The following is a 27502-nucleotide window of genomic DNA, read 5'->3' on the forward strand; positions in this document are numbered from 1 at the left end:
TTGATATCCAACGATTAACTTCTGATGAGTTTGTTCGTGAAGGCGCCCCTAGGGGTTGTCCGTGTATTATTTTTAATGCACCGTGTAGGTTTTGTAGCATTAAAATTTCATATATATATATATATATATATATATATATATATATATATATATATATGATATGTCGCGTGAAAAAGGTATATTTGTTTGAAGTAGCTGAATAATATTGACAACAATATTCAAGTAATAGTCTAGTACGTTATTTTATTTAACGGTGTTCATGATCACAGCATTTATATTTATATGCTTAAGCATAAGGCTTTCCGTGTACCTTACAACATTTTTTCCAGGCGGCTCTACCAGTCGGTATTTATGTCTTAACCAACCAATCATATTCTTCTAAGGGAACCAGGATGTACTCATACTCATTGCCTCATCTCCTCTTGAGCTAAAATTTTACTGACGTTTAGCTTCAATATTTTTACTTGTTAGGGTCTGGACATAATCGATTATATTTCTTTTAAAAGTTTTTTCTCAACCTATTTTGTAGTAATGACGTTTGGCACACTGGTATTTCTGAGCTTGACTTCAGAGATACCTGCATTCGCAAATGTTGACTTACAGGAATGGAAATTTCAAATGTCTTGCAGGACTTCTCTACGAATATCTAATACTTACAGTGATCTCTGTAGTGTGTCTGGTGTAAGTTGAGTCCAATGACTTTTGCACGAAATATTTTTCCTTTTATGTCACATATGATTTGTCCAGTTCTTTTCGTCATTATTTCTTCTTCCCGATAAATTTTTCCAGCTCAAAAGTTAACGAAAAAACAAAACAAAAAAAAACTATGTCACATGATTCATACACTTTAGTCATCTGGTTTTCTTTTTCGAAGGTTTCTTCATTATTAAACACAGGGCGTATTTTCTTGCACCCATTAACTCTGCGAGTGATAAACCTTCCGTCATATTCAGATTTGATGTAATTCTGTGTACTACCAAACTTTCTGAATACTTCTTTCATTTGTGTCCACACCTTGATTTTTCTTCAAAGCTCGTTTAAATTTTTTTCGTCCAATTTTTTTCACCTGTCCATTCAATCTTGAATGATATACTGGTGTTGTCACATGATCAATGCACAATGATCTACATAATTCTTGAAGTTCTCTTCCTGTAAACGGAGTTTCATTGTCACTGACTAAAGTTTTCGGGAGTCCAATGCAACTAAAAATTTCATTAAGTGCGTTAAGATCGACGACGACGACGACGACAATAATAATAATAATAATAATAATAATAATAATATGTTTAATTTCAACGTTATTTCATGTGGTTAATGGTTGCCGATTGGGTACGGTCTTTGCTAATCAAGCCAAAGATAGCTTGTGTTGCCGGGTTCGAATTTATCGACTGGTGTTAATCGTGACACCCTGCACTGAAGATTCCCGAAAGGATGAAACACTAGTGTTTGTAGGTATTTGATAATTATTATAGTAAATAATTATGTCAGCCCCTTTAAGAAACTCGTTTCTTATCGTTGAACATTTTCAGTTGAATTAAGTCGGTCAATTTAGCTCTGATGCATAGATCATCATATAATGATTAGATCACTCTGACTGATGTAAAAAAACATTTAAAAATAAAATGTTTAACTTCAACGTTATTTCACGCGGTTAATGGTAGCCGATTGGATATGGTCTTTGCTAATCAAGTCAGAGATGGCTTGTGTTGCCGGGTTCGAATCTATCGACTGGTGTTAATAATGACACCCTGCACTGAAGATTTCCGAAAGGATGAAACACCAGTGTCTGTAGGTATTTAATTATTACAGTAAATAATTATATATATATATATATATATATATATATATATATATATATATATATATATATATATATATATATATATGTATATGTATATATATATATATATATATATATATAATTTATATTATCATTTTTTTCAAACGGAAATATGACACCATACTGGTGCTACAATTTCTATTACTTGTATTATTTAAACTTTCTGAAGGTAACAGGTTCAATCCTTACCACAAGGTTTAATAATGAAACAATTTAACACTTTTATTCCATCATGGCTGGTAGAATGGGAAAAATCGACGTTCCAGTATTAAATAAGGGGTTCAGTTAAAAATTTCATACAGATTATCTCATTTCACATAAATATCACTTAGTTAAAAAAGATGGAGGCACATAAAGGCGGGGGTTGCATCTGCAAATAAGCCAAATAATGATTTATAAATTATCAATTCTCATATCAAACATTCTGAAACATAAAAACACCAGAATATTTTCTTTTTTCTTTTGTTTTCAATCTAACAATCACCATTTTTAGTTTCTCACACATATCTGGAGCGACTGACTTACACGGTAATGTGGTGAAAATAAAGAAAAAAAAAACTTTTATCAATTTATCATTATTAGTTTTATTTACTATAATAACGATAGAGAACTATATAAAAAAAATGAATGGGCAAAGGGAGATTACTCACTCGGTATTGATGTCTAATTTATCTTCCTTGATATTAAGTTGTTTTTTGTTGTTGTTATTTTTTTCACTGTAATTCACGACTTATCTTCACAAACATTGTTTCATATTAGAGTTATGTATTGGACTCTAAATGTCAATCATGCAAAGTAACCGATTATAACAAAACGAAAAGCAATAAACAAAGTTTTTGATTAATGGTTATTGTTTTGTGACAACAATAATGGACACAAACGTCCAAGGATGGCGTGTGCGACACTGCGACACTCAAACTTGAAACCCGACCGATAGGAAACGAAAAATTATGCACGTACACTTCCGATGGTAGGACGCGTGACTATAGTTTGTACCTATTTACAATGCCTCCCCACAGGACAGAGTTAGACACCAGGGTCGTTTTTTCACGTGACTATAGTTTGCAGAACGAATACAAATGTGCTTTATAAAATGTCTGGGAGTATCAACGGCACACATGTGTTCAAGTTTCGATTCGACAGATTTCTAAAACCACCGTATAGAGAAGATTTTTTGCTCACTCGGACCCATTTTGTACATACTGTTAATTTGCGTGTCAGTGGGAGAAAAGAACGATGGAATTGTTTTGTATATGAAACGATATTCGGCAGTTCAAAACTTTTATTTCAACACTTCAAGCTATTTCGGGCATTATTATGGCGAAAATACTGTTACAACGAGGAGGGATCGGATTAACAGATAGTGTCACCAGTGCTACGAGGGTGAATATGATAACGTTCTTCTGGCGCTGTTTTACAATTTACCAATGTGCAGAGGAAGACAACAGAAAAAAAAAAACTCGAATGAACCTTTAACCACATCTTCCAACGTAGACCCCTACTACCAGGTCTCCTTCTCCAACATTAGGGGTCTATGTTCCAACCTTCCAGAGGTTGAAACCCAATTACAGGAGACGAAACCGAACATATTATTTCTAAGCGAAACTGGAATAGGGCCGACCACTTTCCTAGATGAGTTCATAATTAACGGATACTCTAACTTAACAGCTAAATCTGACCCCCAAGATCGCCATGGGCATGGGATATGTGCCTACATTAAAGATGGCTTCCCGTGTGGCAGGGATATCTCTAGTAAAGATCCTAATTTACCCTATATGTGCTTCAGGGTTGCACTTGCTAACACCACTGCATTTATATTTGCCCTCTATCGCCCCCACAACAGCAGAGTTACTATCTTTAAGAGCATATCTGAGAAAATAGACCACATCCTGTCTGCACATCCCTCGGCTAACATCCACATCTGTGGTGACTTCAACGTCCATAACGTGGAATGGCTGACCCATTCAAATAAGACAGACGATGAGGGGAGGTTTTGTCATGATTTTGCCATTGCTTATGACCTCACTCAGATTGTTCGTGAACCCACCCGTGTGCCCGATACACCCGGTCAATATGCAAGCCTCCTAGACTTTTTTCTCTCAACTTCCCCTGAGCTATGTTCATGTTCCGTTCATTCTCCTCTAGGATCCTCCAACCACTCCGTCGTATCAGTTAAGATAAAAACAAAATGTAATAAGTTCTCAGATGTACCCCTCCACTGTACTGTATACCGATACTCTATGGCTGATTGGGATAGCCTCCGTACATTCATATCTAACCTACCTCTGCATTCCATGTTTAAAAAGGAAGTATCCTCTATAGTATCAGACTTGACCAAATGGTTAATTGTAGGCATAGACCAATTCATACCATCTAAAAAATTCCAACAAAAACCCAACAGCCAGCCATGGTTTTCCCCAGAATGTGCTGCTGCTATCGCGCACAGAAATCACTTTTTCCATAGCTATCAACGTAATAGATGCACTGAGACTAAAGCTGCTTTCAGGACTGCCAGCAACCACTGTAAAAGAGTAATAAAAAATGCAAGAGAGTTATATGCCCAGCCTGTTAAATCCAAGGTAGCTGATCAGCGGCTTGGTTCCCACCAGTTTTGGCAAATAACAAATAGGATCCTGAACAGAAGTGTGCGTTCTATCCCAACCATTATCAATGGACCAGAGGTCATCTCGTCAGCGTCAGACAAGGCCAAACTATTTGCAAAGAACTTTGCAGCTAATTCTACCTTATGCGACGAAGGCCATCAACTCCCCATATTTCCTCCTATAACACAGAACATGCTAGGTAACATAATATCCGTGCATGAGGTCGTCAAGCTAATCAAGAACCTTGATTCCAGTAAAGCAACTGGCCCTGCCGGCATCCCAATTATAGTGTTAAAAAAGCTTCAACCAGAACTTGCTCTCATACTTATGAAACTGTTTAAGCGCTGCCTTAAGGAGAAGTGCTTTCCGACTCCCTGGAAGACCTCATCAGTTTACCCTGTATTTAAAAATCCAGGTGAAAAGTCATCTCCCTCTCAGTACAGACCAATAAGTCTCCTGTGTGTTATGAGTAAGTTGCTGGAATCCATATTAAATAGAGAAATAGTCAACCACCTCAGCAGAAACAACCTTTTTAGTGACACACAATATGGTTTCCGCTCTGCAAGATCTACCGCAGATGTGCTGATGGTTATATCTCACAGGATTAGTGAATCTCTTGATAAAGGCTTCCTTTCTAGGGCAATTGCTTTTGACATATCAAAAGCCTTCGACAATATATGGCATAATGTTCTACTTAACAAGATTTCCAGCTATGGTATAACTGGAAATGTTTTCTCAATCATTAAATCATTTTTCTCCGATAGGCTCATAAGAGGTAGTGGTCGATGGACAAAAATCAGAGGCCTGCAGTATTAATGCTGGAGTCCCTCAGGGGTCAATCCTGAGCCCAACTCTCTTCCTGATCTACATCAATGACCTCCCTAAACACATACTTAAATCATTCGGTGACATCTATGCTGATGACACGACCATCTACGGCAACACATCAAAGGCTGTAAATGACAAAGTTCTCCTCTGATCTTGAGCGCGTGGTTCAGTGGAGGAAGATGTGGCTGGTTACCTTTAATGCATCCAAAACCAAACTCCTATCCTTACATCATCAACGCTCTGATCCCCATCTGGCATTAATTGGGATGGATGGCTCTCGTCTGGGTGAGGCCCCGTGTTTTAACAAGCTTCTGGGTTTGACCTTTACTCCTGATCTGAAATGGAACACGTACATCAAGTTTGTTGCTAAGGTCGCTGAAAAGATGGTGGGATACTTCTACCGCTCCAGAAGATATCTCACTACTGATGCAATTCTCTATCTATATAAAAGCCAAGTACGTCCAAGGATGGAATACTGCTTCCATATCTGGGCAGGAGCTGCTAAAAATAGCCTATCCTGCCTTGACAGAGTACAAATAGACTTCGTGGCTTAGTGGGGGATGCCCTTTTCTCTACCCTGCATCCTCTCTCTCACAGAAGAGACGTTGCAAGCCTATCCTTGTTTTATCGTTATTTCCATGGCAGGTGCTCGTCTGAACTTCAATCTCTGGTCCCCCCTCGCCAATCTTTCACGAAAAACACCCGTCTAGCTGAATCCACTATGAAAAATTTCCCCCACTCTTTATCTGTGCCTAAATCAAAACGTGGATTCCATGAACAAAGCTTCTTTCTTAGAACTGCACGCCTGTGGAACTCTGTTCGTCTGCCTGCTTCCCACAGGACTACAACTTGTATGCCTTCAAGTCCAACATTAACAAATTCCTAATGAACTGCCCCCTTAAGTAAACCATTCATCAAATCTCCACACTAACGTAATGTACTTGCAATAACCCTTATCCCTGAGTGGCTTCCGGGCCTTGATAAGTGGTGATCACTGTGTAAAAAAAAAAAAAAATTATTCCTAAGCGAAACTGGCATTAGACCAACTATTTCCCTAGATGAGTTCGTAATTAAAGGATACTCTAACTTAACATCCAAATCTGACCCCCAAGATCGTCATGGGCATGGAATATGTGCATACATTAAAGATGGCTTTCCATGTGGAAGGAACATCTCCAGAAAAAACCCTAATTTACTCTACATGTGTTTCCGGGTTGCACTTGCTTACACCAGTGCATTTATATTTGCCCTCTATCGCCCCCACAACAGTGGAGTTACTATACTTAAGAGCATATCTGAGAAAATTGAACATATCCTGTCTGCTCATCCTTCAGCTAACATCCACATCTGTGGTGACTTCAACGTCCACAATATGGAATGGTTGACCCATTCAAACAAGACAGATGATGAGGGAAGTTCCGTTACGATTTCTCCTTTGGTTATGACCTCACTCAGATTGTTCACGAACCCACCAGTGTGCCCGATACTAATGGTCAGTTTGCAACCTTCCAGATCTCTTTCTTACAATTTGCCCTGAGCTATGTTCATCTTCTGTTCTGTCTCCTCTGGGATCTTCCGACCACTCGGTTGTCTCAGTTAAGATAAAAATGAAATGTAATAAGTCCTCAGATGTACCTCTCCACCGTACAGTATATCGATACTCTATGGCTGACTGGGATAGCTTCCGTACATTTATGTCTGATCTACCACTGTGTTTCATGTTTAAAAAGAATGTGTCCTCTATAGTATCAGACATGACAGAATAATTAATTGTAGGTATAGACCGTTTCATACCCTCAAAAACATTCCAGCAAAAACCTAATAGCCAGCCGAGGTTCTCCCCAGAATGTGCTGCTGCCATTGTGGACAAAAATCACTTTTTCCATTGCTACCAACGTAATAGATGTACTGAGGCTAAAGCCGCTTTCAGGAGTGCCAGCAACCACTGTAAAAGAGTAATAAAAAATGCAAGAGAGTTATATGCTCAGTTCATAAAATCCAAAGTAGCTGAGCAGCGGCTTGGTTCCCACCAGTTTTGGCAAATAGCAAACAGAATCCTGAACAGTAGAATGTGTTCTATCCCAACCATCATCAATGGACCTGAGGTCATCTCCTCAACATCAGACAAAACCAAATTATTTGCAAAGAACTTTGCAGCTTATTCTACGCTATGCAACCAAGGCCATCAACACACTGTATTTCCTCCTGTAACAGACAATACGCTATGCGACATACAAATATCTGTGAATGATGTCGCCAAGCTAATCAAGAACCTTGATTCCAGTAAAGCAACCGGCCCTGACGGTATTCCGATTATAGTGTTAAAAAACTTCAACCAGAACTGTCTCCCATGCTTATAAAACTGTTTAAGTGTTTTCTTAAGGAGAATTGCTTCCGAACACCCTAGAAAACCTCATCAGTATGGCCTGTATTTAAGAACTCAGGTGATAGGTCATCCCTCTCAGTACAGACCAATAAGTCTCCTGTGCGTTATGAGTAAGTTGCTGGAATTCATATTAAATAAAGAAGTAGTCAATCACCTCAGCAGAAATAACCTTTTTAGTGACATGCAATATGGTTTCCATTCTGGCAGATCTACAGCAGATGTGCTAACGGTTATATCTCACAGGATTAGTGAATCTCTCAACAAAGGCATCCTTTCTTGGGCAATTGCTCTTTGATAAGGTATGACATAAAGGCCTACTTTATAAGATTTCCAGCTACATTATCGCATGTAATGTTTTCTCAATTATTAAATCATTTCGCTCTGATAGGCTCATAAGAGTAGTGGTTGATGGGCAGAAATCAGAAGCGCACAGTATTAATGCTCAGGGGTTCATCCTGGGCCCAACTCTCTTCCTGATCTACATCAATGATCTCCCAAAATACATACTTAAATCATTCGGTGACATCTGTGCTGATGACATGACCATCTATGGCAACACATCAAAGGCTGTAAATGACAAAGTTCTCTCTGATTCTCTCTCCTCTGATCTTGAGCACGTAGTACAATGGGGGAAGAGGTGGCTGGTTACCTTTAATGCATCTAAAACCAAGCTCCTATCTTTACATCATCAACGCTCTGATCCCCATTTGACATCAATTGGAGTGGATGGCTCTCGTCTAGGGGAGGCCCCATGTTTTGACAAGCTTCTGGGCTTGACCTTAACTCCTGATCTGAAATGGAAGACGTACATCAAGGTCACTGGAAAAATGGTGGGATCCTCCTGCCACTCCAGAGGATATCTCACTCCTGATACAATTCTCTATTTATATAAAAGCCAAGTACGTGCAAGGATGGAGTACTGTTGCTACATCTGGGCAGGAGCTGTTAGAAGCAGCTTATCCTGACTTGACAGAGTTCAAAATAGACTTTGTAGCTTAGTGGGGGATGCCCTTTTCTCTTCCCTGCAACCCCTTTCCCACAGAAGAGATGGTGCGAGCCTGTCTTTGTTTTATCGTTATTTCCATGGCAAGTGCTTGTCTGAGCTCCAATCTCTGGTCCCCCCTGGCCCATCTTTCACGAAAAACATTCTTTATATGTGCCTAAGTCAAAATGCATATTCTATGAACAAAGCTTCTTTCTTAGAACTGCACACCTATGGAACTTTCTTCCATTTGCCTACTTCCCATTTATTTTGGTATTGACAAATTTTCTTTTACTTCCTTGTCTCACTTCTTCTTTTGACAACACCACAACACTTTAGACTTTTTGTCTTTGTTTACTTTGTTTAGTTTGGCACTGGGAGGTTGGTCTTTAAAAGGGCAATTTTTTTCTTAAGTGCGAACCCGCACAGCTCCAACATTCAAAACTTTTTCCTTTGTTCTTGGTAAATGTTTTTTGTTTTACCATTAGGACGTGGGATGTAGTTTTTCCCTCTATCCTAGTGGTATCCCTTTTTACATTTATCAATTTCTGACATTCTTCTGTCAATTTTTGCAAGTAAATTTCTGGATCTTGCTCCATAATCGATAAAATCCTTGACCTTAAATCCTTGTCCTGCAGTCCTGTCAATCCCTGACCAAATATATAACAATTAAACATGTCAACTGACAAATCTTTTTATTTATATAGTTCATACTGGGCGTTGACTTTACCCGCATATGTGACAATATCATCAGTTTCTTCTTTTTGCATGTTCAAGTACTTATACCTTGTATGAAAAAGGTTGTCTCTTTCACCAAATATCGAGTACTAAATTCGAACAGTTTCCGAAAAAGAAATATCTTCTGGTTTCTTTGGTAAAATCAAAATTCGTAAATTTTGTGTTTTCCTCCGTACCCAATTTCTGAAGTAGGAGTGATTCTTTCCACGTCCGACCATTTCTCATTTTTTTTTTTTTTGTAAAAATCGTCTTGAATCTACGATAATAGGCAGGGAACGTATCACCTCGTTCTGGGTCGTATTTGAACTCCGTTAGAGAGTTAGCTATACCCTCTGCCGAAGAAAATTTCGATGCACCGTCTTTAGATTTTTATGACAACACAGTTTCACATAATAGACGATTCTTTGTAGTTTGCTAAATGACGAGTGATTCAAAACGTTCTTGCTGAATCAACATCCGTTTTTAAAATTCAATTTGAGTTTCTTGCTGAGCGATCAAGCTCTCAGTTAACGTTTTCATCAACTCTGTTATTTGTAGGAAAACATTTTTTTTAAACGCACAAATACAAAGTCAACGTATACACAATTTTGTTCCAAAAAATAAGATGTTCTTCTTCAGATCTAGTCACGAAAAAAAAAAAAAATTGTCGGCACTTGACAAATGTTCGAAGAGAGAAAAAAAATCACCATACAAAATATCAATAGTTTACAAATTTTCAGGGATCCATTTTGTCTTTTTCAAATTCACGTAAACTTCTTTTAAGAATTTATTTATGATAGAAAAACAATTTCCACAGTACAATTCGTTTTATCGTATTAACCAAAAACAAAACACCTCCGAATCGCTTTTCAAAACGAGGCGATATGACAACTTTTCAGAAAATTCAAAGAAAAACGGAAATAAGAATATAAAAATTCTTTCTACTTGCGTGAATACTCGTCTTTCGCTTTCTAAGAAATATTTTTTAATCGGATATAAACACTTTGAGATTTTTTTTTTAAATTTTGCTTTCACCACGTGCTCACTTCCCCCCTTTTTTTTACTGTGTTCGCATCTCGTCTCCGTCGCCAATTTGATATGTCCTAAGGTGGCCTGTTATATGGAAAATCAAAGATAAAATATTCCGTGAAAGCAATAAATAAATATATACTGTGGTTTGAATACTGAAAGAGAAGTTTATTTACATATTTACATAGAGACAAATAAAGCGTGTTAACGTTCAGGGAAAAGTCTCTGTTCAAAGAGTCCGATGAATCCGGTGACTCGGTTCCTTATGTAGAATGTTCCGGGTTGGTTACCCATCTCCACATAACATTTCATCTAATGAAAATATCGTTAATTCGTTGGTTTTAGTGTCGTAAATTATGATATGAAAACAGAAACGATTCTCTTAATAACCGCGTAAAAACTACATTTTCTATTGTTAATGTTATCAACTTTGTTTACAATTCCTCTATAACTATCGCCGCATTTTCATTTTTTATAATATTAAAAACTAGATGTTGGTGTCATTAATATAAGCTTTGTTACAGTAAAAAAAGAAAAAAAGTCGCCGCAGCTTTAAAAATTTGGTATTTTTTTACAACCTGTCCCAGCGTACTATAAACACGTCCAACCACCCCATGTTAAGAACGGCTTTCGGAGTAAACACCCACCAATCTTCCCATGTTTAGAACGGCTTTCGAGGTTGGGAGTGTTCATTCCGAAAGCCGTTCTTAACATGAGGAGGTTGGAGTTGTTTATACTACGCTGGGGCAGGTCGTAAAAATCTACCTAAAGTTTCATCCTTGATTTATTAAAGCGTTTCATTCTTTGTATTTTTTAAGGTTAAAAACTATTTTTTTTTAAAAACCTTACCATAACATTTACTTTTTAATTAATTAAAAAAAGTTGCCGTCGCTTCTTTTTTAAAATGTTTTCATCTAATGAAAATGTTGTCTGTTCGTTGGTTTTCTCTTAATAATCGGGTAAAGACTACGTTTAATGTTATCAACTTTGTTACATAAAAAAATATTCGTCGTAACTTAATTTTTTTTTTTTTTAATGTTTTGATTTAATAAAAAAATATTGTCTAATCGAGCGTCCTAAATTATGAGATGAAAAAAAAAAAAAAAAGGAACGAATCTCTTAGTAAATAAGAGTTGCTTTGCTCTGCACAAATTGTAAAACAGCGCCCATAACACCTTGGTATTTCGTTATCTTTTCATTTTCAACTTTAATGTGAGTTCCGAGATGACAATACTTAAAACTAATCAATTTCTCCATAACGCTTTTTTTTTTTTAATTGTTGTTATTATATTCAGTAGTTACAATATTTAAAGGTTAATTCGTACAGATAATATGAACCATGATTGCAAAATTAAGTCGTGAATTTCGGTAGGAATTCATTAACTATAAACTTAAGCCCAAGGGAGACTACTCATACATCAATACAAAGCGAGTAATTTCCCTTAGACCGTTGATTTTTTTTATAGAGCTCACGAAATTAAGGCGAGAAATGATAAAACCGACGAAACCTTTTTCAATTTTCCTCACGTTAGCATGTAAGTCAATCGTTTCAAATATGCGTGAGAAGAAAGAATGATTAATAGAAAAAATGGCCGCGTAAAAAAAAAAACATTTTGACGTCAGTCTTCCATTTAAAAATTTGCCCAATTTCAACAATCAACCATTTTGATGAAATTTTCGGTATTTATTAATTGACAATAACTAGGTACCTCCAACCCACGCGACAGATTTACCTCTTACTACATGTAACTGTGATCTAATTTAATATCGTCATAACTTTTGTACCATTTAAAAGAAAGAAGCTTCAAATAAACTAATATTATTTAGTTTTTTAGCATTCAAAAATAATGAAAATTTGAGACCAAAATCGTGTTTACATTATCGACGCCTTAAAAACAACATTCCCATGTAATGATCATTTTGAAAGCATAAATACACATGTGTTTAAAAAATCTAGCAAAAATCAACTGAGGGTTAGATTTTCATTAGATTAAACTAACTTATATTTTAAAAGTAGGTTTTGTCAAATATTTGAGGTGAACTTTTTTAGGTATTCCCCCATCCCTATATTCAGATTTAGTTGTAATTATACATAATTTATCTCAGAATTTCCATTCATATTGTTGCTCTAGCTCATATATTGAGCTTTCTTGATCTGCCCAGGATCGTCTTATAAATATTGTTACTAATATTTATTTGGACTTTATTTTTACAGTATTATTTTTTACAGTATTTTTACAGTATCTGTATTCTTACGTATTTCATTTATATATATATATATTAGTGAATACATCAGAGATACCCCATGGACCAATATCTTCTCTCTTCCTGTTGAACAGTGTGCCAATGAGACAACTGAATGGTGCAAAGCGGGATTTGAAGCACATGTTCCCATTAGGAGTGTTAGTATGAAGTATTATAGCAAGCCCCACTTACCCGCATGGTTCACTACAGATTGTGCAACTGCCATTGCACAAAGACAGCATGCATTCCATCAGGTTGTACGTCATAAATCAGATACAAATAGGCAAAAATTCATAGATTCTAGAAATCATTGTAAGAGAGAAATAGCTACAACCAAAAGAATCCATGCATAGGGAATGTATAAAATCGCAAAAGATAGAAACACGTGATTTCTGGAAAATCTATAAAAATGTAGTAAATAAACGGCAATCAGTAAATCGCGTCATTATCCAGCAACCATAATCTCGCATACATGGCAACCTAGAAAGCAGATCAGCTTGCTCGGTGATTCGCTTCCAACTCCACCTTAGAGCCAACAAACAACTCCCTCCCAAATTTTCCTATGCATACTGAAGCCACACTAGATGATGTAAAAATCATTTCTTCTCATGTCCACAATATCATAAAAAACTTAAACACCCCCAAAGCGTGTGGGTCTGATCTCATTCTTATGATACTAATTAGGAAATGTTCAGCTGAGCTAGCCCTCATACTTTCCAAACTCTACAATAAATGCCTTGCTGAATCTTGCTTCCCTAATAACTGGAAGATTGTCTCTGTGTTACCAGTATACAAGAATTCCAGTGAAAGGACTAACCCTCTAAATTATCGCTCTATCAGTATCCTTCTCCTCTTTGCTGAAATCTTTGAGACCTTAATCAATCAAGCATTAGTCTACCACCTTGCAAAAGTTAATCTTCTCTGGATTTTAGCAATGTTGTTTTACTGCAGATATTTACAGTCATCTCTGAACGCATATACTATGTACTGGATAAGGTGGGTTGTATCCCTTGATATATATATATATAATGCCTTTGATAAAGTCTGGCATGAAAGGCTGCTAATGAAAATTCAATCATACAGTATAACTTGACGTATCTATACTATTAATAAAATTCTAAATGTTTATTTATTTATGTGCGTGTGTGTGTGTATATACCAATAAAAGTTTTGAACGGATGCACCGAATTGAAAAATTATTTTTTTCCCTGAAAGGTGTGAGTCCCTAGATTGTCTTTATCTAATGAACGATGTGGAATCACACAAAAAGCCTGAAATAAGGGACTTTGGGCTGTTTCATGCAATTGTCGAAAAAGTTACCTGCCCATGTCAATGGAATTTAGCACTGTCTGTATACAGTCGTGGTAACATCTTTCAGCATATGGACAGGACTTGTGGCGCAATGCATAACACGTCTGATCAGAAGATTCCAGGTTCGAATCCTGGCAAGTTTGTAATAATTTTATCCAACATTTACTCATTATTCTTACTGTTAGTTATTTTTGTTTTTTCAGTGATTTTGTTTTGTGCAGATGGGAATTTCCCATACTCCGAGTTCACAAGGTAAGTGTTGATGGTAAAAGGATGTTGAGTGTACTTGATGTTGAGTGTACTTGATGTTGAGTGTACTTGATGTTGAGTGTACACAATTTTGTGTTTGAGTCGGCGTTGTGTGTGTTGACATGGTGCAGCCACTAGTACTAAATATAATTGAATCCTTCTTAGACAATAGGACCATCCAGGTTGTCATTGATGGACGTTTATTCAAGCAGCATAACATTATTGCAGGAGTGAATCAGGGGTTGATTCTTGAACCACTATTATTCCTGATATTCATAAACGACCTTCCTGATAATGATGTGTCCGAGATGGGTATATTTGCTGATGATACAATGCTCTATAACATGCATGAGGGAAAAACAGGTGTACACAAATCTAAGACAATGGCTGAATCCTTAGAAAATGACCTTCAGACTGTAGTGGAATGTAGCCGCAAATTAATGTTAACATTTAATGCTAGTAAAACTAAGCTGCTCTCCTTTAACAATTACAAGACGCCTCTCCAACCACCGATATCCATGACAAATAACACCCTATCTGAGAATTCTTCCTTCAAACTCCTCGGCTTAACATTCACGGGTAATATGAACTGGAAAAAATACACTGAGGACATTGGGAAGACTGCTGCAAAGAAGATGAGGTTCCTCTATCGAGCTAGAAAACTACTCACACTTGAGAGTATCCTGTACCTTTACAAGGCCACCATTCGTCCATGTATGGAGTATTGTTGCCACATCTGGGATGGTGCATGTAATACAAGCCTCTCTCTTGTTAACTAGTCTCCAACCCCTGTCTCATCGTCACAATGTTGCATCTCTGTGCCTGTTTTACAAGTATTTTAATAGAATGTGCTCTGAGAAACTTGTTACACTTGTGATCCCTCGATGTACATATCCTTAACAGACCTACTAAGCAACAAATCTCACCCCTTCACTGTTGAGGTCCCTAAATGCCAGAAAGCTTTCTATTCTAATAGTTTCTTTTCTTGAACAGCTAGACTTTGGAATTCCCTTCCTGCTTCCTGCTTCCCTGGCTGTATTAATATGCAGAAGTTTGAATGTAACGTAAACGAACATCTTGTTAATCTTTCGAGGTATAGTCCCAAATAGTAGACCCTTACATCCAAGTGGCGATATGCCTTGTTAGGGGTGAACATGACTAATATATATATGCCGACTGTCAACACGAACATGACTAATATATATATGCCGACTGTCAACACGACGGTTCTAGGTTCAATCCTTGACTTGGGAGAGATGCTAGTCTAGCGGCACTGATGAGTTGTGATACAACGAAACAGGACTGTATGTCGATGACTACAAATATATATATATATTTTGTGTACAGAAAGTTGTTAGTTGAGACAGATCATTGGTACCGTCGGTTTCAAGCCCGATAATAAGGCCCGTTTAAGGTATCCTTATCAAGCTCTCTTCAGACGAATATTGGCTGAAGAGAGCTTGATAAGGATACCTTAAACGGGCCTTATTATCGGGCTTGAAACCGACGGTACCAATGATCTGTCTCAACTAACAACTTTCTGTACACAAAATATAAATACGCTCCTACAATTTGGATTTTCCTTTTAATTGACCACTCTGCTGGAATTCTTTTTCCAAAAAAAACTAATCATATATATATATATATATATATATATATATATATATATATATATATATATATATATAATCATTATTTATTTTACTTGAAAATAAAAATAATAAAAATAAAAAATAGACAATATTGTTTTTATATCTATTTTTATTTACAACTTTAAGTAAAATAAATGATTGTTTTAAATATATACATAAAAAATAAACATGTTTTTAACTTAAACTATTCAGCATTATATAATGTTGCAATTTTACCCAACCTAAATTTATTTTGTTTTGTTTTCGTAACATGAAGTATAAAGGGCAGCACACACACACACACACACACACACACACACACACACACACACACACACACACACACACACACACACACACACACACACACACACACACACACACATATTTCCTCATATATTTAACGAAAACTGCTTTTAAAATATAAGTTAATTTATAAATAAATAAGTATCGAATACACATACATGTGTATTTAGACTTTCAAAATGGTGAAAATGATTAATGTTGTTTTAAGGCGTTGATAATGTAAACTCGATTTTCGTTGCGCATTTTGATTATTTTCATACGTTAAAAAAAATTTAACAAATATTACTAGTTCATTTAAAACTTCTTCTTTTAAATGATGATAATATTTAATTAGATCACAGTTAACATTGTGTTACACATAGAATGGGGAAAATCTGTCGTGTGCGTTGGAATCTAATGAACACATTATTTTTTTTTAATCTTAATGAAAATGTATTATTTTGTGTGGAAAAAAAAAACAAAACAAAAGAAAACACATTCACTAAAATTATATTTTTAGTACTAAAAAGCAAACAAAAGGAACACATGAATTTATTTTTGTTTGTTTTATGAAAATAAAGCATCATAGATGTGAACAAGTAAAATTATATACTATGAAAACGCCCCTAAGTTCGTGTTAGTGAAAAAAATACACTCAAAGAAAAAAAAATCTCCAACTAACGATATTATTATTGAATTAAGCAGTGTTTATTCTATAATTTCATCAAAAAGGAATAATACAGGGTGACCCCCCAAAAAACGGGCCCCAACTCTAATTAAGCCCCGTTTCTTAGTGTTTTGTCCGAATAAAATGAAACTTTGGTCATAACTAGTTTATTATATTCAAAGCATCATATCAGAACACTAGGGTCTTTGGCCTTTTTTTCTCTGTTCTACAGCATATGTTCTAGATGGCCTTCATTTAGCTTTTTTTTGGGGGGGGGGTCATCCTGTATAATTACAAAAAATATTTCATGCGATTTTAATGATAATAGTTTCCGATAATTTTTTAAATGTAATATTTTAATATTTCCTTTGAAAAACGTGTAAACATCATTGTGAGGATTTTTTTATTATCTTGAAAATAAAAGATTAAAAAAGGAGTTCATTGGTCGCTAGAAAATGTTTAAAAATAGTATAATTCTCAATATTGATTAATTTGAAGAAATATGAGTGGATAGAACAGTGAAAAAAATGAAAGTTTATAACTTTCATTAGTAAATAATCTGTTTTTGTATTCATATTTGAATTATATTTAATCATTAATAAAGAATTGTTTTAGCTTACTTTTTAATAAATAATAAACTTTAAAAATAAATCGATTAATGTAATTGATAAAATTGACAAATATGTAGTTCGTGTAAAAAATAACCACAGTTTTGAACAACATTTTACAAAAGTTTTATTTCAAATTCTAAGGAAAAATATTGAAAACAGGATCATATTGCCGAATAACAAACTTATGCCAAGATAAATATGATATATTTTAGAGAAAAATAAATAAATTCTTACTTGTGTACATTCAAAACTATTATAATTAAATAAATATTTCCGTTTTTATTACAACATTAAATTAATTAAGCGACATTATTATAGTTAGCCTGATTTATAATTTTGTGAAAATCACCAGGCATTTTGTATTTACATTTGAGTGAGGCGTTTCTTTAAAGTAAGTCGCTTTTTTTTTATATTTATACAAGTTTTAGTTAAAAAAAAGTAAATATATATCTTCGCCCCCATGACGCTGATATTTGATAGGGTGGCGCATTTCTGATGCTGGACTCCTCTGCCCTTGATTAAGCCAAAACAAAAAGAAACTATACCCTAAATTTTAGTGCTGGGACTGAGGCTAATCCAAAACGCTTGCAACTGGATTGGAGATGTAATACCACAGAGGCACTTAGAAGTACTAAAGAGTTGTTGAATCAGCACAGAGTGAGAGAGATGAGACAAGCACATATATATAAATAATAAAGAGAGGGGTGACTTGTTCAGTTAATCCCTATCCCTATATATAATAAAAGAGGCACAGTTTTCCCCTCTGGACCAAACTACCATAGGTTTGCATGAACAAATGCCACATGCAAATTTGTTATGTCTAAACTATTATCAACCATCTTCTCTAACTTTTGACCGCCGTTATAGACACATTTATTCGTTATATTGAAACCCTACATTGCATCCTAGGATAAGCATAATGACGATTGCCATCATCTACAGAGGAAGTAGTTCTTAGTTTTCCCAGTCTTTCTGCAGTACTCTTCCTGCTACCAGTCTACACCCGGAAAATATATACACATTCTTACTATGTCCTCCAGTCACCCTTCTTAACTGGATTATAAACTCCTATACAAATCATTAACTTTTCATTTCCCTTACCCAAACTAATAATTTCTCCCTTACACATTGGAGAATAAACGAACACATTAGCTGTTAAAACACATGGATGCTAAACAACCGTTTTTTTTCTGTTTCATTTTCCTTTTCCCCACTATATTATTTAACTTCTTCTTCTTCTACTATTGTCATTTAAACTTATTGTTTAAAGTAAATTAAAACAAAGACCTAATCACGATATTCGAGGTTTGCGATATCAGCGGGCGAACAACATATTTTGTAAACACAGACACACGGACACATCAACAAATACAGCGTAAGGTACACTTATAGGGAGGCAGGCTGAGAGGCAGATAGACTCATACCTTCAGAAAGAGAGAGAGAGAGAGTAAGAGAGAGAGATAGAGAGAGACAGAGACAGAGACAGAGATAGAGACAGAGAGACAGAGAGAGAAAGCGATATATAAGTAGAGAGAGATGGAAAGAGAGAATAAAAACGAAATAGACAAATATTTGCATATATTACTTTATTTCCGAACAAATGACAAACAATTTTACAAACAGACACTTGAAACATGGACTCTTATTTTCAACTACCTAAAAAGAAATGAAAAGGAAATTAAAAATTTAAAATAAAAAAACTTGCAAAACCAAATAATCAATCGTTTTGTATTTACTGTCGATTTCTTTTATCATTATTAGTTGATCTATGAATATAACTTTATCTTGGACAATGCTAAACTAGTTGTCTAGTAACATCATCAGATTTCGTTGATTGTTATTTTTATCTTTATTGCTTGTCTTGCACAACTTTGCGTTTAGATTCACTTTATAATCTGTTACCAATTATTAATGAATTCAAACTGAAGATGATCTTGCTTGATATCCGAATACATATAAAACCATGCAACAATGATTAAACGATCAACATATTAAATATCTTAACATGAAGGCTAGCAAGAAAAATCCGTTGCAATAACCATTCTTTTCTGAAGTGCTCATTTCTTCAAAAAGAACCATAGAATGAAAATCTTCAATGAATTGTCTGCTATGAATTGTTTACACTTAGACATTTCAGCGTTAAATTCCGCCAAATGGGTTGATTTGTCGACAAAAAAATATTCGATTAAATGTGATTATATTAGAAGTCGGTCAAGTCTGAGAAGATTGACGTTTCTATCACGATATCGAAACTTGGCAATAAGCATTAAGTCGGCAATTCCCCCATCTGTGACGAAAATAAATCAATCACGACTCTATATATTCAGACTAGCGGAGGTACCCGGCGTTGCCCGGGTGTGAAGAGGTGGTGTAGTAAGGAACCTCAAGGATGAAGAGAGGTTTTTAAAAAAGTGGTAGTAGAGGGGGTGTGGAGAGGTGGAGGGGAAAACAACAGCAGGTAGCCCTGGTGGAGAGAAAATAAAATTGGTAGTAGGCAAACAGGCTCGAAAATATCGACGAAAAAACCGACCCCTCCTTGTAGAAAACTGTCTAGTTGAGAATGAAAGAATTAATGTTTCTGGCCAACTTTTCGATATTTATCGTCCAAGAGACTGAGCTTTAAAACGGTATCAATTTTATCACGTTCCGACGCGTCTGCCGGAAGTTTCTGCGAGACACACACACACACACACACACACGCACACACACACATTTTGCCTTTTATATATTAGATTATTTGACAAAACAAGATTACTGCAAGTTCGAATCATATTTGAAACGCATTCATTTGTACTCCAGTTTCTGCGCAGATTTCATAAAACTGCTTAGCGGTCGCTACATATAGACGATACATATAGACGATACATATAGACGATATATATAGACGATACATATAGGCGCTACATATAGACGATACATATAGGCGATACATATAATCTCGAAGACTATTACTTGTATGATCTAGATATTTTTGTCGTCAAGGATGTCGTTGCTTATAATTCAATGGCGTTTGTATTATTATACTGCACCTATTTTGTTGCAATTTGTTGCTTTATAGCGACATATAATAACAGGATCCGCGCCTTTTTCTTGCTATAATGTATTTTGCCGTATGTAAGACAATATTTAATTAGTCACTTTCGCAGACTATTGTTAACTTAATGAATTAACTTATCACGAGGAGTGTGATATAATTGTTTCATCAAGTTGCTATAACTAATTCCTTTGCGAGACTATGTGTTTTTATGCATACTAGAAAGGTCCAAGTCAGTAAGATAATTCTGCAAATAATTTTACGAAATGTAATAACATAATTAAGATTAGATACAGGGCACCATAGTCATTTTAAGGAAGTTCCGATGTTAGCCATTCCGGCTTAAATTCATATCCAAATGTTTGATCAACTAACGTTTATTAAAGCCAATGATTATATTTATAAATCAGAATTTATACATAATCCCATTTTATCCTTTAAAACAAAAGAAAATCCGTTTCTTCTTTCGAATCTTATTTAATGCAATTAATTTTAGAAATTCAACAAATTGTGGAATCAAATCAAGAGCATTTCGTCTAATTTCGAATAGAAGTTTATAGAAGCTAGAAATAATTGTAAGAGAGTGATAGACACAGCTAAGTCAGATTACTCTGAAACCACCAGAAAGCGCATCGAAGCACAGAAATTAGGAACCCGGGATTTTTGGAAAATCTACAACAGCGTAGTTAATAATGGACAGTCAATTATTCCCCCACTAACAAACAATCATGAGGTTGCTTGCACGGCAACTGACAAGGCTAATCTGCTTGCCAGTCGGTTTGCCTCAAACTCCACACTGAACTCGGTACACCACTCACTCCCTGATTTTCCTCTGCGAACAGACGCCACACTTGACGATTTGAAAATCACCCCTTCTCAGGTACATGCTATTATAAAAAACCTAGACACCTCTAAAGCATGTGGACCAGATCTCATCCCGGCTGTGCTATTAAAAAAATGCTCTGCCGAGGTTGCTCCAGTTCTGTCCAAACTTTACAATAAATGCCTTAACGAATCTTGTTTTCCCGACTGCTGGAAAACCGCCTCTGTGGTACCAGTCTTCAAGAATTCTGGTGAAAGAACTGACCCACTAAATTATCGCCCCATTAGCCTCCTCCCGCTTTTCGCCAAAATATTTGAGTCCTTAGTTAATCAAGTCCTAGTCCAGCACCTAACAGCTGCTAAACTCCTGACTGACAAACAATATGGATTCAGGCAAGCCCGTTCAACAGCAGATATCTTAACTGTAGTTTCTGAACGTATATACCGTTCATTGGATAAAACAGGGGAGGGTAGAGCGGTGGCCCTTGATATATCTAAGGCTTTTGACAGGGTATGGCACGATGGTCTTCTAAGGAAAATTAGATCATATGGAATCACTGGAAGAATTCATAACGTAATTAAATCCTTCTTAAGTAATAGAAAAATCAAAGTTGTCCTCGACGGACGTACATCCAAACAATATGACATAAATGCGGGAGTGCCTCAGGGGTCTATCCTTGGACCTCTATTGTTCCTGATATTCATAAACGACCTCCCTGATAATATTGTTTCGGAGATGGGTATATTTGCCGATGACACCACTCTCTATAACAGATATGAGGGGAAAACAAATGAACACATATCCAAGAAAATGGCAGAAACACTAGAGGATGACCTCCAATCCGTAGTGGAATGGGGACAAAAATGGTTGGTCTCATTCAATGCTGCTAAGACTAAGCTTGTTTCCTTCAATAACTACAAGAAACCTTCTCTACCACCAATAGCAATGGCCAAGAACACATTGCCTGAAAGTACTTCTTTTAAACTCCTCGGCCTAACGTTTACAGGGAATATGAACTGGAATAGATACATTGAGAGCATTGCCAAGGCTGCTGCAAGGAAGGTTGGCTCCCTCTACCGTGCTAGAAAACTACTTACGCCTGCCAGTATCCTATACCTCTATAAGGAAACCATTCGCCCATGTATGGAGTACTGTTGTCACATCTGGGCTGGTGCATCTACTGCTTGTCTCTCGCTCCTGGACAGGGTTCAAAAAAGAGTCGCCAACCTGATAGGTCCTGAACTGTCATCTAGGCTTCAGCCTCTGTCCCATCGACGAGATGTTGCATCCCTCTGCCTGTTCTACAAATACTTTAATGGTGAATGCTCTGACGAACTGCAAACACTTGTACCTCCCCGATGTAACTACCCCCGACAAACCCGACAAGCTACTAAGTCTCATCCCTTTACAGTAGAGATCCCTAGGTGCAAGAAAGCCTTTTACTCCAATAGTTTCTTCCCCAGAACTGCGGTTCTTTGGAACTCCCTTCCGGGATTCTGCTTTCCCAACTGCAATGATATGCAGAAGTTCAAGTGTAATGTTAACAAACATCTTTCTACTCTTCTCCCTTCATAATGACCCCGCTAATTAATTCCCTAATAGTAGCCCCCTGCTTCAAAGTGGCACTATGCCTTGTTTGGGGTGAAAATTGAATAAAAAAAAAAAATCGTTAAAAATAGAACCGACAAATGTTTTTTGAAAAGTTTCAACTACAACTTTAACTTGAGTAATCTAGTCTAATTGAAAATTGAATAGATTTGTATTTTATTATTTTATGGCAAAAATGGAACAAATGTGTAGTTTATTTAATCCTGTAGCAATAAGAAATGGAAAACATATTAAGATTACCAGCATGGCATTGATGTATTAACATGTTGGAATACTTAAACAATTTGAAACTGGTGTAGATTGTCATTTGGATCGGACTCTTGTATGACCCGAAAGCGATTTACTCTTAATATACATATCCAAAAACACTCCAAATATGCAATTATGATTAGATAATAAATTACAAACGTGACGTTACAGTTGCATAAAACTTATGTTGATTTATTTAAGCATGTTATAAAACAAGAATTAAAGATTAAAAGTAAAGTTGGTGTAAGAAAAATCTCCCAATTATAAGTTACCTTTTAATTTGACCATCGTTTAGATTATGGGGCACATATATGGCGTTGATAGATGAACACCTTTCGTCTCACATTTCTTCATATAGTAGGATGTTATTTTACACAACTCAATAGGTGTTGCCTTTGAAGAGGACAATTGCATGGCACAAATCTTGTAGAATTGGCTAGGATCCACCTAAATACATCAACAGGAAAACAGAATCAGATCAACATTTGTTTTTATCATTAGTTTCAATCGAAATTAATACGGTAACATTTTCAAAGATGATTTCTTAGCATTTTTTTTATGAAATCATGCGAAAAAGTAGATTTAGAAAATAGTGTAAGAATCGAAGTCATTTGAATGATAGTATGTCACTCAGCTTGCACTGAATCTTTACACCAAAATAGTATTAGCTGGTGTTACTATTAATAGCACCATTATGATTATTGCTATAGTTTACTTATAAAACCTACAAGAATAATCGTGTGGGCATAAAATATGACGGAACTTTTATGAATTGTGTAGCAAATAAAATAATTTTGTAGCACACGAAATAATTATATTATCATGAACTTACAAGAAATCAAGAAGGTCAATACATATTTCGTAATCTATCGGCTTTTATATTTTGAAAATAATTTCTGCAAAAAAATGGAAGTGAGCATATTTTTTTTATTGATAATTCAACGAACTATCGAAAAATAGAAAAGACTTTTACCGGTTTGAATCATAACAATATATTAGACATCAATCAATAAATATTTCTCCAAATTCCACTTCCTTTCTGCAACATTAAAGGTTTTTTTCATGCAAACGTTTTTGCGGAGAATATTAAATCAAATAAGATTGCATTATAAAAAATGAAGGAAGTAAAATAATCATATTTTGGAATCTGTCAACAATTCTAAGATCAAATCAGATCTTACGGTATCACTGGACGAATACTTAACATAATTAAATCTTTCTTAAATAAGAGAAGACTCCAGGTTGTCCTCGACGGTCGTACATCTAAACAATATGATATAAATGCGGGAGTACCTCAGGGGGTTATCCTTGAACCTTTATCATTCCTAATATTCATAAATAACCTCCCTGATAAAATTGTTTCTGAGATGAGTATATTTGCCAATGACAACACTCTCTATAACAGGCACAAGGGGAAAACAAATAAACACATATCTAAGGAAATGACAAAAACACTAGAGGAAAACCTTCAATCTGTTGTGGAATGGGGCCAAAAATGAATGATCACATTCAATGCTGCCAAGACTAAGCTTGTTTCCTTCAATAATTACAAGAAACCTTCTCTACCACCAATAACTATGACTAAAGATACATTACCTAAAATTACTTCTTTCAAACTCCTCGGCTTAACGTTCACAAGGAACATGAGTTGGCACAGATATATTGAGAGCATTGCCAAGGCTGCTGCGAAGAAGGTGGGCTTTCTCTACGGTGCTAGAAAGCTACTTACGCCTGAATGTATCTCTACAAGGCCACCATTCGCGCATGTATGGAGTACTGCTGTCACATTAGAGCTTGTGCATTTGCTACTAGTCTCTCGTTACTGAACAGGGTTCAAAAGAGCGTCGCCAACCTGATATGTCCTAAACTGTCATCAAAGTTTCAACCTCTGTCCCATCGACGAAATGTTGCATCCCTCTGCCTGTTCTACAAGTATTTTAATGGTAGATGCCCCGACAAACAACAAGCACTTGTACCCCCTTGATGTAAATACCCCCGACAAACTCGACAAGCAGCAAAATCCCACCCCTTCACAGTAGAGATCCCTAGATGAATCTACTATAATAGTTTCTTTCCCAGAACTGCTAGACTTTGGAACTCCCTTCCGGGCTCCTGCTTTCCCAACTGTACTGACATGCAGAAATTCAAGTGTAATGTAAATAGACATCTCGCTGCTCAACTCCCTACATAATATCCCTGCAACTTATGTCCCCGATAGTAGCCCACTACTTCAAAGTGTCACTGTGCCTTGTTTGGGTGAAAATGGAATTTAAAAAAATTCTACGATCGTTAGTTTATGATTTCAGTAACGTCTTTATGATTACATTGTTTTAAATTTATGATTGAAAAAAAAAAAGGAAGAATTTTTACCTGTTTGAAACAATAACGATATGGTGAATGAGTTTGCAAAAACAATCGAGCACATTCCATGTTCTCAGGAACCATGTGACTGGGAGCAAAGTTGCGATGAGATCTGCATTGTCTGGACACTGACCATGACTCTGCAAATTGTTCCAAATCGTTGGTGTACCTATTATTGGACATAAGCATGTCGTCCATGGGCTCGTTGTTGTAATTACCAAAAAGACCGGCCATTTTGTTGAAATACCAACCACTGACTTGTACGGTGTACAATTCGTTATCATGGTCGCACATCACTTTGTAGCCTCGTTTGCTTTGAACAACAATCAGGTTACCTTGGCGTCTAACAGTGGCATCGGTAAGTTGCAGTGGTAATTTCACGACACGCCCGCCCAAGAAAACCTTCAAAAATAAAATTAATAATTAAATGGCAATTAATATTAAATGAGAAGCTAATTTCATTTCTCACATTTGATTTTTTTGCAATTAATAACGCAAGAACGAAAAGATGCAGACCTTATTATCAGGGAAGATTTCCAATTGTTCATTATGAGCTGTTGTCACACTAAGGGATTTCAATGTTTTTGATCTGCGGTCTGCATCAAAGTTGGCAACAACAGTAAAGTTACCATCGACAAAATCACGTGCCAAGAGATAGCTGCAAGTTCCCTTGTAATTCAAATGACGTCCATCAAAGGTTGTAATGTGATGACCAACGAACAGACTTGCTTCGGCTGAAAAGAAATCATTAAATTCTCTTATGATTTACTACAAAAGAAATAATCATGAATAACCCAGCTTATTTATAAAATTATATAACATATGATTTAATTAAAAAGATATTAATGAAAAAAATATTTTTTTAGATTTTAAAAGACTACATTTTTACATTAATGAACTAATTTATTTACACATGTAATATAGTGTTCATTACAGGTGTACAGAAACGATTCAATTAAAATTCAGTTCTAAAAAATACGAAAAGATTTCAGCATTGGATGCCCCAAAATAATTAACTTTAAAACGAAAAAAAAAAAATTTATCCAAACCAAATATTCTCATCAAAAATAAGATTTTGACAAATATCAATACGAGCTTATAAACAATAGTTTATTGAAAAGGGCAATATGAAGCCACATTATTTGTGACAGGAATAATCTGAAAGTATTGTTCAATATAATTCAAAGAGAATGACATGGATGATGATGATGATGATGATGATGATGATGATGATGATTACAATGACGACGGCGACAATATATATATATATATATATATATATATATATATATATATATATATATATATGTATATATATATATATATAAAAAGAAAAATAAGTCGATTTTGCCGTATGCCTTCAACACTATATGAAACAACGAGTCAATTTCTATGTAAATCTTTCACACTCATCGTTTTTACAGCGTGTTTTCACGCTAGAGTACGCATATCTCATCAACGTTTAATAAATATTACAATTTATCCTGTTTGACTCACTTTCTCAAATACGTAATCCCACAGAGAGAGTAGCAAATATTTCACACACATTAAATTAAGCTCTAGTACGGAATCAAACACTACCGGATATTTTTTTTCATATCCATACATAGCCAAATACCATTGAAAAATTATTTGCTTTCTTAAATGTAGTAATTTACTACATATTAAGTTAGACTACAAATTAAATTAACAAATACTTCCTTTTCATGCTTAGTTTAACAGAATGACGGGATAGCCGGCAATCAGTAGTTCGGCATACACATTAACATTAGAAACAGTCGCTCTTTAGAATAGGAGTTCGTATTTTCGAACATGGAAAAACATTAGGAGCGTTGATTTCGAACACATTTAACAAAACAAAAATGTCTTCTTATATATCATATAACTTTTCATACTTAAAACTGGAATCTAAAGGGGATATCAATCATACCAGTTATCATAGGTGCAACAGGACTTATGAAGAAGAACCTGAAGTCCTACCTAACTAATATTCCTGGTGAAGCAAGTGCAAAAGAGATTCAGACAATTGCACTTAAGGGAACAG

At 35.6% G+C, this 27502-nt stretch overlaps 2 protein-coding genes across 2 annotated transcripts in view; one reads left to right on the plus strand and one right to left on the minus strand.

The window, feature by feature from the left end:
• LOC145301289 (uncharacterized) overlaps window positions 1-27502 on the plus strand; it is a 539758-nt gene that overhangs the window by 306091 nt on the left and 206165 nt on the right. The window lies entirely within an intron of this gene.
• The window catches only part of LOC145241289 (uncharacterized), an 82487-nt gene continuing 78247 nt past the window's right edge, over window positions 23263-27502 (minus strand). Inside the window, 3 exon segments of the mRNA XM_080104038.1 lie at window positions 23263-23544; window positions 25468-25860; window positions 25975-26192. Coding sequence (XP_079960164.1) covers window positions 23389-23544; window positions 25468-25860; window positions 25975-26192 — 767 coding nt within the window. The 3' untranslated portion in view covers window positions 23263-23388.

Source organism: Euprymna scolopes, chromosome 2 (assembly GCF_053919585.1).
Source record: "Euprymna scolopes isolate OS-2025 chromosome 2, ASM5391958v1, whole genome shotgun sequence".
Taxonomy (NCBI): Eukaryota; Metazoa; Mollusca; class Cephalopoda; order Sepiida; family Sepiolidae; genus Euprymna; species Euprymna scolopes.